Source organism: Xenopus laevis, chromosome 1L (genome assembly GCF_017654675.1).
Source record: "Xenopus laevis strain J_2021 chromosome 1L, Xenopus_laevis_v10.1, whole genome shotgun sequence".
NCBI classification, from domain to species: Eukaryota; Metazoa; Chordata; class Amphibia; order Anura; family Pipidae; genus Xenopus; species Xenopus laevis.
Genome location: NC_054371.1, coordinates 186,589,332 through 186,604,807, shown reverse-complemented (window position 1 = coordinate 186,604,807; position 15,476 = coordinate 186,589,332). Strand labels below are relative to the sequence as shown.

The 15,476-nt window shown below is 39.9% G+C and overlaps 1 protein-coding gene across 1 annotated transcript; it reads left to right on the top strand.

Moving 5' to 3' along the window:
* Window positions 1–3,580: 3,580 nt before the first annotated feature.
* On the top strand, window positions 3,581–10,561 carry arl14epl.L (ADP ribosylation factor like GTPase 14 effector protein like L homeolog). Its single transcript, XM_018226798.2, has 3 exons — window positions 3,581–3,700; window positions 4,382–4,515; window positions 9,407–10,561. Exons 1-3 carry the CDS (start codon window positions 3,596–3,598, stop codon window positions 9,630–9,632), a joined length of 465 nt encoding a protein of 154 aa, XP_018082287.1. The 5' UTR covers window positions 3,581–3,595; the 3' UTR covers window positions 9,633–10,561.
* Window positions 10,562–15,476: the final 4,915 nt, after the last annotated feature.

Genomic DNA, 15,476 nt, shown 5'->3' with positions numbered 1-15,476 from the left:
TTTAAATATGCAATTTGTGTCAAACCTTAGTATATTTGGTTGGGGTTAAACACCACACACAGGCTCCCCTAACAACAGCAGATTTGCACCTGCAAACCTTCACAATGACATTTACTAAAATGTGAGCTGGATGAACAACTATGAAAGTACAGAAGCATACCTCCCAACTGTCACATTTTTAGAGGGACAGTCCCTCTTTTGACAGCTCAACCTACAGTCCCTCATTTGTACTGGAAAGTCCCATTTTTCTCTGCACTGAACAGCCAGAAAATGAAACAATGTTTCTAACTTAATTGGCTTTTGGCAGAGATCCCAGAACAGCCACAGCAGAAGATAAGATACTTTTGTAACAATTTCTAGATAAGCAAATAAGTATTTGTAACAATATAAGATAACAGGTCCATTGGGAAAAGCTTAAAGGCCAATTTATCTTCATTAGCTAAACTGTGATTACTGAAAATATGTTCAAACTTTCATAACCCTGCCAAATTTTGTAAAATGAACATGGTAATTAGGGGGTGTGGCCAAAAACAGGCGTGGTCAAAACTTTTTTGTCCCTCTTTTTATTTCCAAAATGTTGGGAGGTATGCAGAAGTTCCCCTATGACTGAAGGGTTCTGTGTTGTCTAAGACTAATTATAACATTGACTTTGTCTTGTTTAAAGACAATGGTGCTCATTTATCAACACTGGGCATATTTGCCCATGGGCAGTTACCTATAACAACCAATCAGTGATTAGCTTTTTGAAACCAGCTGCAAGTAGAACAATGAATGCAGCAATCTGATTGGTTGCCATGGGTAACTGCCCATGGGCAAATTTGCCCAGTGTTGTTGAATGAGCCCCAATGTCACACAGGACGTTTTGTTGCATGTGGGAAGTTGTGCTCCCCCACTAGTGACAAAACACTCATACCTGAGACCTGAGAATCACGGGGAACTGCAAATCTTTCCATCCTGTAACTGCATGAAAATATATTTGCACTATAGCAGGTATCCCCAACCTTTTGAACCTGTGAGCAACATTCATAAGTAAAAGGAGTTGGGGAGCAACACCAACATGAAAAATGTTCTTGGGTGCCAAATAAGGGCTGTGATTGGCCATTTATTAGCCCCTACGTGGATTGTCAACCTACATTAAGGCTCTGTTTGGCAGTGCACCTTGTTTTTAAGCAACCAAAACTTGCCTCCAAACCTAGAATTCAAAAATGAGCACCTGCTTTGAGGCCACTGGGAGCAACATCCAAGGGGTTGGAGAGCAAAATGTTGCTCACGAGCTACTGGTTGGGGATCACTGCACTATAGTGTGCCTGCACTGGTTTCATCTACAATTTAACAGTATGGGATACACAAAATTCATAATTATGGGAAAGACTCCCATAGACTCCATTTTAATCAACTATTTCAAATTTTTAAAAACCATTTCCTTTTTCTCTGTAATAATAAAACAGTACTTTGTACTTGATCCCAACTAAGATATAATTAATCCTTACTGGTGGCAAACATTCCTGTTGAGTTTAATTAATGTTTAAATGACTTTTTAGTAGACTTAGGCATGGAGATTCAAATTAAGGAAAGATCCCTTATCTGGAATTCCCCAGGTCACCAGCATTCTGGATAATAGGTTCTACACCTACATTACAAACTTTTTGTAGCCCATGGGGGCGGCAATTTCATGCAGGTCACAAAACTCTCCTGTGTGACAGTGCCCTAAGAAACTAGAAAATTACCTGTTGCTACAGACCAATATCATAATATATTGTTATAGTAGCAGGGGGAAATTGCTTCTAATCTGCTCTTAAAGAACCAGACTATAAAACTGGGGCGTATTACTGCTTCTCTTTTGAGGAATGCAATTTAACCAGGAGTAGACACAAGGGGTCCTTTACCTTACTCACTTACACCCTGGGGTATGGGCCAGCAACTCAGCAAGACTAAAGCAGACATCACTATATTTGTAGGGGAAACCACAGGTCTCTGCACTACCAAGGGGAGACTTGTAACAATACAGAAAATGCAGTGTGCAAAGTAGGGATGCAACAAATCTAGGATTTTGTTTGGGATTCTTCAGAATCCTAGCCATTGTTAAAAGGTTCAGGCAAATCCAAGAACCTGGCTGAACCAAACGCTAAATAATGGGAAAAAATTCCGAGCGCATGCGTCAGCTTTTTTTTTTTTCAGGGTTTAATAATTGCCCAAATCTGAACTTAAGAATTTGGCTAAACCCAAAAGAGTTGGGTTTGGTTCATCCCTGCATATAAAATCACCCCTGCAATCTATTTCCATGCCAAACAACTTATGAAAGTAAAAAAGAAGGGGTACATAATTCAACTCAAACAGCAACTGCATCTCCTAAGTGTCTTTATGGCTCAGTTACAATAGTGATAAATGCTGGCATGCCAAAGCGCACAACATTGCTCAGTTTGGGCCTTTACCCAAGCCTGATGTTGGATGGAACACTGGATGGAAGATAGGTGTAATTTCAAAAAGTAAGAATAACGCTAGGAATGTTGATGCTGACCTGTTCATGTGATAGCGAGACCTGTTATATGTTCAGTAAGTTTAGCTGAAAAAGGTTAATCGGGTTTCCCTTAGCGTGGAATGCAGAGAAAATGATGTAAATAACAAGAGTCCTACCGTAAAAGGCTTTTCTTTGGAAAAACGACACTTGCGAGGGGACAAGTACATTAGAGGACATTATAGACAAATAGCAGGGGACCTTTTTACCCATAAAGAGGATCAGCGTACCAGAGGCCACCCCTTCAGACTAGAAAAAAATAAATTTAATTTGGAGCAATGTAGGGGGTTCTTCACAGTCAGGACAGTGAGGTTGTGGAATGCACTGCCGGGTGATGATGTGATGGCTGATTCAGTTAATGCCTTTAAGAATGGCTTGGATGATTTCTTGCACAAGCATAATATCCAAGGCTATACAGGGCCGGATTTATTGAAGCGGCACCCCAAGGCCGCACGATCCATACCCTTGCTGATTCTGGACGCGCCGCCCTGTGTCCGCAGGGTACTAGCGCCGGCTGTGACACTCGCTGAGGCAGCATCGCTGGGAAGCGTTAAGTCCCCAGTGCCTCAAAGATGCGGCTGGGCGGCGTGCCGCCCCAAAAATTTCGCCGGCCTGGGCCCGGACCTATGTGGCCTAGCCACAAATCCGGGCCTGAGGCTATAGTGATACTAAAATCTACAATTAATATAGCTATTTTTATATATAGTTTATTTATGGATGGGTTGGTGTATGTGCACTAGGATCTAATTTCGAGGGGATGGATTTTGGGTTTTTTTTTCATCCCAACTTAACTATGTAACTATGTAACATACAGGTCAACACTGAGAACACAATTTTTATTCAGAAATATTAACGTTTTGGTATGTATTGTACTAAACTGCAACACTATAGCCAGAGGTGTCAGCAGGAAGTCATGCAGTGCAACATCAATATCCTGCCTGCTGTCTGGGTCACAGTATATAATAAGAATATGACCTGAAAGGCATCAGAACAAAGTGAGCACAAAGTCTACCAGAGGCTTAACATAAAAATAAGTCGAATGTACATTTTGTATTTTTCAGGTTATATAGTTCTCTAGTAATGAGTGAGAAATCTGCAAAATCAATGGCAGTGAAACAAAGTGATACACAAGATGGAATCAAATGGAAAACCAAAGAGGAGAGTCCCAAAGCACAGAAACAGCTGGTACGCAACCTGCACTTACAGTTCTTTCCTCTCAAGGCAAATATCTCAACATTTAAGCTCCCGTATTTGCTGTTTTAGTTTCCAGACATAGTACAACAATATGGCTACTTCATTGAATATACAAAAGGAGATGTATAATGGGTAAAAGATTTATTCTTTCAGGTTATACTTGCTGCCACTTTTTGCCCACATGTATTGTATGTCAAAATGTCTGAGACAAAAAGGCCACCTTGCTTTTGTAATCTTCCTTTACTGTAAAAATGCTCAGGGAGGATGTATAATAATGCATCCTTGTAATATAGTATGGGATGCAACCAGATATACAGACAAGGATAATAACCTGTGAGATCCAGATAGAAATGCCATAATGTTGTGTGTACCATTTCCCTAATTGTCTCTGTTGGCACAATATGCACTGAGCCTTAATTACTTTGGCAGCTTGGCATGATCAGTACAGACACTGGTAGATAAATGCCCATTACAGTGTCTGTGTGTGTTACATGGGAATGAAGATGCACATGATATTCTCATAAATTCAGCTTTCTGTATATCAACTGATTTTTCAGAAAAGAGGATAAGAATTGTCTAAAGCAGTCAACCCTATTGGCACTGTAGATAAACCATTCCTTTTTCCTTTCCTGGACATAATGTACCTTCTAATTGTTGACATTGCTTAAGCAGCAAGTGGAGCGGCAGCTGAAAAGTTTAGCCTTTCAAAACCCCGGGCCCCAGGTGGCAGATTTCAATCCAGAGAATCGAATGCGGAAGAAGAAAGCGTGCATGTCTCAGCTAAATGGATACTACTCCACAAACAAGTAAGATATGATTGTAAAATGCTTGTCAGCCAGCCAAAGCAGCTGAGTCTTTTGCCAGTTTTATTATAGGCAGAATTATAATTATTGGGTACAGGTATGGGCTTACTTAGCCAGAAAGCTCATAATTAAAGGAAGGCCATCTCAATTTTAAGCAAATAATTAACATTTTTATAAACCATTTACTGTAATAATAATAAAACAGTACCTTGTACCCTAGCTAAGCTGTATGAATCCATATTAGTGACAAACCAACCCTACTGGCTTTATTTAATGTTTAAATGATTGTTTATCAGACAAAGTATTATTATCCAAAAGACAGATCGCTTAATTGGAAAATCCCAGGTACCAAGCATTTCGACGACTAAGGATCTTGGCCAGCGGTGAATCTGCTACCCCGCTCTTGCTCTGCCTGTACCCGGAAGCATTGTTTTCACGCAGGTGCAGGCAGGTAGATTTCATCAACGAAATGCAACTGTGGTGTTTATACAAATGGCCTGTAGGTGTCACTGTGCACATGAGTTGTACTGTGTATACATAGTACTTTCTATACTGCTTAAAGTGATAGAGTTGAAGTGTAATGGCTGCATGAACCACGGTTATACTCTACTCGTCCTCGGCTACCAAAACATAACAAATTCATGACAAGATGTCTCTTCTACCTCTGAAGCAGCCGGCACCTTTTCTCCCAAACCCTGGTGAGCCTACCATACCTTTTACTGCTTGGATCCGTATGTTTGAAAATTACTTTATTGCTGCTGACGAAGAGGAGATTTCTGCTGCTAACAGATGAAATGCTAAGAGACCAAAAAGTGGGAAAAACGAATTCACCACACATTAGAGAGAGACTGCTCCTAGAGCAAGATTTAACCCTTGCAAAGGCTATTACAGTTGCTAGCCAAATTGCACAGTCACAGGCAAAAATACAGTGCTAAGGAAAGGGATTCACTGCAAAACCGTGCAGCAAATACAAATAAAAAATACTGCTTTCGCTGTGGTTCAACACAACACATTGCAAATTATGTTACATGTCCTACAAAAGCTGTACAGTGCCGCAAATGCAAAAAAGTAGGACATTTTGCTAAGATCTCCAGTAGTTCTGCGAAAGATGTTCATGGAGTCACTACTACAAATATTAAGTGTGGAGAAAGCTGGTACATTTATTCCAGACAAGTTTATATGCACTGTGTCAGTACTGCTTCTGCTGACAAGGGACATTCCATTAACCTGATGCTTGATACAGGTTCAGCTGTTTCTATACTACCAAATGATATTTTTTTTAAATGCTTTGCAAAAGATCCCTTGTTGCACCTGCTTTGAGACTGGTCACTTATTTAAAGGATCCAATCCCTGTGCTTGGTTGCTTGCCAGTGACTGTACAATTTGAATCAAATACTTTAACATTGTAAATAAGGGTACTGCTATACTTGGAAAGGATCTCTTTGCTGCATTAAACTTACAATTAGTTGATGGTCTCATTACTACAGCACCAGTGCCTGCCACACAGCCTGTGTCTAAAATCTCACCACAAAGCAACACTTCACTGGGTTGTGCAAAGAACTTTGTACACAAAGTTAAGTTGAGACCAGATATAAAACCAGTACGCCAGAAATTGAGGTGATTGAGCCACTCTATAAGAGAGTCTGTCTCACAGGAAATAAAGAAACTGGCAGAGCAAGATGTAAAATCTGAATCCTCTGAATGGGTTTCCCCAATTGTTGTAACAATGAAGAAAACTGGAGGTATTCGATTATGTGTTGATCTCTGTGAACCTAATAAAGCAGTTGTTATGGATAATCATCCCTTGCCACACATGAGGAAATATTTTCAGAACTCCGAGGAGCAAAATTATTTTCTACCCTGGATCTTCAGAGTGAGGAAAGCAGAGACCTCACTGCATTTATCACTCATGTTGATTTGTTTCAGTTCAAGCGTGTACCTTATGGACTGGCTTCAGCACCAAGTTGTTTTCAAAGATATTTTATACTCCATGACATACCTGTTGTACAATGTTACTTAGGTGATATAATTGTTTATGCTCCAACTATGGATCTTCATGACAAGTACCTAAAAAATGTCCTGATATGCATTGATTCTGCAGGACTGAAACTGAAACTTTACAAATGCCACTTTAGACAAACTCAGCTGTCATTTCTGGGTCATATAATTTCACAAGAGGGATTAATGCCTGACCCTGACCCTGTCAATACTGTTACACAAGCACCTACTCCATCTGATTTCCAGACCTTACGAGCTTTCTTAGGTCTTACTTCATGGTATTCTAAGTTTATTCCCAACTGTACTTCAGTTGTGGAGCCACTTAGAGCACTACTACGTGGAACATCAAGACTGGTTTGGTCAGAGACTGCTCAACATAGCTTTTAAATAGTGAAACATTTAATTGTGAACAGTGTAGCGCTAGCTTTATTTGATCCTGCAGTACCCACTATGGTTAATACAGATGCTTCAGACTATGGGGTTGGTACAGTTCTCACACAGATCCATGCTGATCGTGAAGAGAAAACTGTTGCATTTGCATCCAGAACACTTACAGAGACAGAGCATAAGTATTCAACTGTTGAAAAAGAAGCTCTAGCATGTGTTCGGGCAACAGAAAAATGGAGAACCTACCTATGGGATAGAGAATACCTTATGCACTGATCAAAGCCTTTTAACTACTACTGCTTACAACAAAGGGACTAGGAAGAGCTGGAATGCATATAGCTAGATGGTCAGCAAGGCTACTGAATTTCAACTACAAAATGCAATACAAACCAGGTTTGAAAAATGTTACTGCGGATTGTTTGTTACCTTTACCTGCAGCTTCTGATACACTGGATGAGGACATATAAGTTGTAGCACTGACTGATTTACTATCATCTACAGTTACAGCTGCTGATTTTAAGCAAGTTTGCCTCATATGTACCATTTCCTGATTCAGCATGGGAAAAACTTGCTATTGATATGGGTCCTTCTACAGATGCTCCTATAGACTGTAGATTTGCTATAACCTCGTTAGACTATTACAGTAAATTGCCTGAAATTGCATTTCATATAACATCAGCTACAGTAATAACATTTCTATTTACAGTCTTCAGTAGAGAAGGTAATCAAAAGGAGTTAATATCAGACAACGGACCACAGTTTGTCTCATCTGAGTTTGAATTTTTTCTGAGAGAGAGGAATATTGTGCTTAGGAAAACTTCAGTGTATTACCCACAAGCAAATGGAGAAATCGAGCGATTCAACAGAAGTCTGAAAGAAGCACTACATACAGCAAATCTTACTGGGAAATCTTGGGAAAGTATTTACAACAGAGTTCCTACATAACTACAGAGTAATGTGCCATGCAACAACGCAATCATCTCCAGCTGAATTATTACATGGCAGACAGATGTGCACTAAGTTACATGTTGCATACATCAAATTTTCTCAAAATACTGTGCCTACAAAAATCGTCTACTGCTGACATTGTCAAACGTCAACAAGCCAAATGCAGAAAACGTGGTGCAAGAGAAGTGCACTTTCAGCCTGGATATTTAGTCAGAATTAAGAAATCAGGACTACTGAAACAAGGACTATCTAAATTCACTACACCACTTGAAGTGAAACACGAGCGAGGATCATACCCATTTGAACTATCTGATGAACGCATATGGAATGCAAGTTGTCTTGCTCCTGTTAGACATTACTTTGGAGAAGCTTCATTTGATGAAGGACATTTTCCTACTCCTGATGCCAACTGCAATAGACCTGAAGAAAGTGAACCTATTAGGCGTACTGAGAGAATCAGAAAACTACCTGCATGGGCCAAGGACTATGTGATGTGAAGAATGCATAATATTGCTTTAAGATGCATACTGTTTAATTGTTGCTATTTATTACATTTGCCTAAATGCTTTCCTACTATAGGGGGATATGTGGTGTTTATATAAATGGCCTGTAGGTGTCACTATGCACATGAGTTATACTGTGTATACATAGTACTTTCTATACTGCTTAAAGTGATAGAGTTGAAGTTACAGTTAAAGTGTAATGGCTGCATGAACCTGCTAATAAAGCACTGTTATACTCTACTCATCCTCAGCTACCAAAACATAGCAACATTTTGCATTTCTCAAAGAAATCTGCCCTGCACCTTCAGAACATATATGATTTTCTATTAGTATTATTAAGCACTATATAATTGGCAGTAGCTTATGCTTAAAGGAAAAGTAACACAAAAGAAATGAAAGTGTTTTAAAGGAATGACAATATAATGTAATGTTGCCCTGCAATGGTAAAACTAGTGTGTTTGCTATAGAAACTCTACTATAGTTGATATAAGCAAGCTTCTGTGTAGCCATGGGGCAGCCATTCAAGCACAGGATACACAGCAGATACATTTTGAAGAATCCCATTGTATACTACAGAGCATATCTATTATCTGATGTACATCCTGTGCTTTTTCTGTTTTTTCAGCTTTGAATGGCTACACAGCAGCTCGTTTATATGAACTATAGTAGAGTTTCTGATGTGAACATACCAGATGTACCAGTGCAGAGCATCACTACATTATATTTCCATTCCTTTAAAACACAACTTTAATTTCTGGTAACTGATCCTTTAAACAACCACTCCTGAGTCTTGATGTCCCTGTCTCACATTAGGTATCAACCATAAATGGATGGGGTTCTCTGATGAAGTGGATAGAATTCATAATGAAATCAGGCTTTTATTTCTTCCCACTAAGATCATATATTTTGAATTTGCTACTGCCCAGCTTTGGCTGAACTGCACCTCCAGCTAAAGGATGAAGATCTAACCAATGAGAAACCAATGAGATCAAAAAAATTAGATGATTTCCCCAATCATTTCTGTTAGAGTATCAAGTCTTCTTGTGTTTGTTTTTCAGGGTATCTATAAAGAAGTATGACAAGCAAGGCAAATTGCTCTGCAATAACTGGGATCTGTGTGACTGCTTGGAAGAGAGTTGCCAAGGATGCTTCTATCCATGCCCCAAATGTAGCTCCACCAAATGTGGACCTGAGTGCCGATGCAACCGAAAGTGGGTGTATGACAGAATACAGGCAGAGGGTGGTATTGTGATAAGCAAATTGCCCTTTTCTATTCCCAACTAATAGAAGTGTTCTGTATAATGTGTACTGGAACATCCTCATTCAGATTGGCTTTATGAGGAGCTGCATTGCGCCAAACGCCTAAAACATTAGCTGAAATTAGCTTTTTTATCATGTAAAAAGTACAAGGAATATACTTTTCATTAGCAATATTGGCTTAGTAGAGATCCGGGGCAGCTAAACTCTGTTCTGTGCTGGGCAAGACACTAGTGGCAGCTGTCCCCTGTTCCATATGGTGCAGGATTCCACATACCCAGTACTTAACCAAGTCAAAATTACTATAGTAAAGTATGTCCTGCACCATCTGCTTGTAACCGTTCACAAATTTAAAAAAAGGGGATGACAACATTTTATTTCTTAACCTGGCATGATAATGCCAATATGGAAAAATATATCCGATCTGTGTAGTGGTCCACACCCTACTAAACCCCTGTGGAATGAACTGGAACACTTCTGACTGCCCAACATCAATGTCCATCCTTACTAATGCTCTTGTAGCTGAATGGAAGCAAATCCCAGCAGTAATGTTCCACATCAACTGGAAAGCCTTCTGAGAAGAGTAGAGGTTGTTATAGTAGCAAAGGCAAGCACCAACTTCATATGAACAGCCTTAGATATGTAATATTATGCTGGTCATGCTTGTGTCTGGACACTTTTGGTAATACAGTTTAAAAACATTTCCTTTAGGAATGAAGCACCAAGTGCACCCTTTGTTCTAACTGATCTAATGAGGCGTTTGACACTTGTAAATTTGCTTGGAAGATGGACTAAAGCAAAAACCCTTTGGCCAATTGTTGTGCCAAGTAAAAGCATACATTCATGTGCATCAATGACAATTTTTGAGGATGTTTACATATTTTGCACATATGTATTGCATTTCTATGCTGCAATTGTTGTTTAATGAATATGAATATGTGTTGTAGGAATTCATGTTAGCACACACACACATATATATATATATATATATATATATATATATATATACATATATACATGAATGTAGTTAATGTATGTGAGGATTTGATGATGGCCTGTGACAGTTAAATATATTTTGCTGCTTTCTTACAGCAATAAAAATACTTGTGTCAAAACTGTTTTAAGGCTCTCCTGGTGTTGAGGTCTATAAAGGCTGTAGCAGTCTGCATTTGAGTTTATTAGGCATTACACAGAGGTTATTTAAACCCTGCCCATAGGTATGTGTATGCTTTTATCAGCTAGCTGGGAGTTTCTATGGCCCATACCTAGCGGTGTAATTACAGAGGAAGCAGACCCTGCAGCTGTAGGGGGCCCCAGGGGACCAAATAAAAATGAATTTGCTGTGGGGCCCAGTAACTTCTTGTTACACCACTGCCCACACCTTAATACAGACATCTGAGCATTTGGTTTGCAGGCCAGTTATCTAAATCAGTGCAGAGTGGCCTGAATGTGTGTTGTCAGAGTGTGTCCTCTGCATATTACAGATACACCAGGGACCAGCATGCAAAAAAGTAATATTGTAAGAGGGATATACTGTATAGTGGGTTCCTAAGGAGATCATCATCATAATTTATTTATTTAGCACCGACAAGATATGCAGTGCTTTTACCTTAGTTATAACAAACAGAATAAATGGTGGATAACAAACAAGGGTTACAGAGTACAAAAGGATTAGAGGGCCCTATAAATTAGAGTTTACAAACTAAAGGTTAGGGTACAATTGAGCCAAATTTGTGATTTTTGATACAGCAATGATTGATTAATTAAGGTACATTGAATAAGCTTTTGTAAATAGATGGGTCTTTAATAGGGTGCCATCTTTTAAAAAAAAAAATTACCGGCCAGTGGTTGGGGCAGAAAATAAAGGGGCGTGACACAAAAAGGGGCGGAGCCAATGAGGTGCCTCAAAAAAGGGGTGGTAGAGTCACAAAAGGGGCGGGCCATCACCCGAAGCCAACGAAAATGTAAGTTTTCATCAGCGGGCCAGGGATTTTGTAAATGGTATTATAAATTACCGGCAGCTACATTGCCAGTAAATTTGTAATACCGTCCCCGGCCCTGGCAGGTGTTTTACCGGCTAGGCCGGTAAAATACCGGCCGGATGGCAACCCTAGTCTTTATAGGGATTCTGTCATGGGAAAAAAAAATTTTTTCAAAATGAATCAGTTAATAGTGCTGCTCCAGCAGAATTCTGTACTGAAATCCATTTATCAAAAGAGCAAACAGATTTTTTATATTCAATCTGACATGGGGCTAGACATTTTGTCAATTTCCAAGCTGCCCCAAGTCATGTGACTTGTGCTCTGATAAACTTCAATCACTCTTTACTGCTGTACTGCAAGTTGGAGTGATATCACCCCCCTCCCTTTTACCCCCCAGCAGCCAAACAAAAGAACAATGGGAAGGTAACCAGATAGCAGCTCCCTAACAAAAGATAACAGCTGCCTGGTAGATCTAAGAACAACACTCAATAGTAAAAACCCATGTCCCACTGAGACACATTCAGTTACATTGAGAAGGAAAAACAGCAGCCTGCCAGAAAGCATTTCTCTCCTAAAGTGCAGGCACAAGTCACATGACATGGGGCAGCTGGGAAATTGACAAAATGTCTAGCCCCTTGTCAGATTTCAAAATTGAATATAAAAAAATCTGTTTGCTCTTTTGAGAAATGGATTTCAGTGCAGAATTCTGCTGGAGTAGCACTATTAACTGATGCGTTTTGAAAAAAACATGTTTTCCGATGACAGGATCCCTTTAAGGAGCATTTGAAAGTTTGTAAAGAAGGAGAAAGTCTGACAGCTCGAGGCAGAGAGTTCCAGAGAAAAGCAGAAGCCCGAGAGAAGTCTTGTAGATGAGAGGAAAAGCGAAGCGAAGATCATATATAAAAGAGTTATGGGTAAATGCTCAGAGGCACACTATTGTAATCAGTAAGAAGGTTAAAAGGGTTGTACACCTTTGAGTTAACTTTTAGTATGCCGTAGAGCAGGGCCGGTCTTACCAACTGCGGGTCCCAATTAAATTATTTTGGCGGGGCCCCCTAGACAGAGTTTTGTTGTATGGCAAAGGGTTCCAGGGTGGGTGGCAAATAGTCACTGCCTTTCCCTCTATCCCATAAGTGCTGCCAGTTGGGGACTGTGTTCCTTCTAATTGTTTTAGGTTATGTGCACAAAAAAATATTTTGTACATCTTTTAGCATCTGTGCAGAACCATGGATTCTAAAAAAAATTACTCATTTTTATGGAGTTAAAAAAAAAAACAGCACAGATATTGATTTTCACTGTGTATGTAACCATTGAGTGCATTATTTAAAGAACTACCCTCAAACCTTCCTGTTGTAGGAAGAATAGTACAGGGGAATACCTATGCTGCCATAGTTTTATGGTATCTCTCTGTACAGACTATGAGCAAATTTAGGGACTGTTCCTGCTGAATTGTGCTTAGTACAGGGAATACCTATGCTGCCATAGATTTATGGGATCTCTCGGTACAGACTATGAGCAAACTTAGGGGACTGTTCCTGCTGAATTGTGCTTAGTACAGGGGAATACATATGCTGCCATCGTTTTATGGGATCTCTCTGTACAGACTATGAGCAAACTTAGGGGACTGTTCCTGCTGAATTGTGCTTAGTACAGGGAATACCTATGCTGCCATAGTTTTATAGGATCTTTTTGTACAGGCTATGAGCAAACTTAGGGGACTGTTCCTGTAGAATTTAGACCATGCCCACTTGAGAAACATTGAATATATAGATATCTAAGCAACTATTTTAAGTCTTTCATAGCACAAATCTAATCTTAGAAAAATCATTCTGAGAAAAAAGCCACTGATGCAATTTTTATTTATAACTCCCAAAAACATTTAGCAGAAAGAACCTAGTTGCAATTCCATGTATAATACCCCAGAACTAAAAGCAGGATGAACACAGTGACATGTATCAAGTGGCACAGAGGCAATTTCATGTACAAATACCCCCGGAATTCATAGCAAGGGGGCAAAGCAGCACTTTCATGGACAAATGCCCCCAGAACTAAAAGCAGGGTGGTACAGAGCCAATACATGTCCAAATACCCCCAAAACGGAGAGCAAGGTGGTAAAGTGGCAATTTCATGGACAAATACCCCAAAACTCATAGCAATGTTGAACAGTGACAACTTCATAGATAGTACCCCCTGAACACAGTTATTTTTTGTACAATTACCTCAGAATGTGTATTAAAATAAATAAATATCACATATCTAAGCTGAATTTCTTACCAGCATCAGTTCTTCCTGCACTGACAGTTTGGGTTGGGGAAGAGGGATTTTAGGAAAGTAACTAGCCAACAAGTTTTTCCAGAGCGTAGAGTGATGAAAATTCTTTCCCAGTCCCTTCAGAGAAGGACTCAATGTGTGGGCGGGAAGTTTAAATCACTGTCAGCGAGTTAGTAATTCGATCGCTGCAGCTCTTCCGTTCCTCTGATATTCTTTATCACTCACTCTTGCCTGACGCAGCCAAGTCTGGAGACAGGAAGATCACATTCACAGGTAGGAGGGGGCTTCACACAGCATGTGAAGTAACCAGAACGGAGCCAGCTGTACGGAAAGCATTTTAGGACATCTGTACAGCTGATCTGTCAAGCGCACATTGGAAGTAAAAGCATTTCCTAGTTCCTCTTGCCTAGTTGCCATGGTGCGGAACTGCGGGGCCCCCACAGGCGCGGGGCCCGATTGGGCCCAATTGGTCCAATCGGCCTAAAACCGGCACTGCCGTAGAGAGTGATATGCTGAGATAATTTGGAATTGGTTAATAGGAGTGGGCCTTAAAAGAAAGATGAGCAATAAGATATAGCAATGACAATAAATGTGTAGCCTTACAGAGTATTTGTATATTTAGATGGGGTCAGTGACCCCCATTTGAAAGCTGGAAAGAGTCAGAAGAAAAAGGCAAATAATTAAAAAACTATATAAAAAAAAGACCAGTTAGTTGAAAAGTTGCTTAGAATTAGCCATTCTATAACATACTAAAAGTTAACTGAAAGGTGAACCACCCTTTTAACTCATACATTATAATTAAAGGCACAACGTTTGCCCATGTGCAGTAACCTATAGAAGCAAATAAGAAGTTTCCTTTTAGACAAGTGACAAGACCTATAATGTGCTTACTATTACATAACCCTATTTATGATGTGTACATAATAAAACATATAGGGGCACTTCGCCAGGCGTATTTTCGCCAGCGCTACGCAAATTCACTAAAATCCGAAGTTGCACTCAGGGGAAGCGTAAGGTTGCGAAGTTGCACTAGCGTTAATTCGCCAAGCAAAGCGAAGTTACGCTAGTGATGCTTAATTTGCATACAGCGCCAAATTGAAGTTACAATGGAGGTATATGAAGCAGCACTACACAAGCCTGGGAAACCTTCAAAACAGCAAATAAAATTTTTATTTTGCCCTACACATGTGCCCACTGTATAGTTAAGTTGCCATGAGTTAGGAAATGTTGGGGGGAAGGAGGGTAGCCCCAAAAATTTTTTCGATCTCTTTCAGCCTATCACCCATAAAAAAAGAAAAAACGCCAGCGTTTTTTGGGACTTTTTTTGGAACAATCCCTATCTACTCTATTGCACTTCGCCTGGTCTGAGGTGGCGAAGGAAGTCTGGCGTAAAAGGTAGCTTTCAGAAAAATGCGCGCGTCAGTGAATTTGCGTAGTTACGTCCGTTGCGGAAATTCACCAGGCGTAAGAGTGCGAAGTAACACTAGTGAATTTACGCCAGTGTCCGAAAATGCACTACGCTAGCGAATTAAGCGCTTCGTCCTTTAGTGAATTTGCCCCATAGAGTGTAGAGTCTATGTATTTGCTACAGGCTCAGGGGCTGCATCAGTAACTGGGA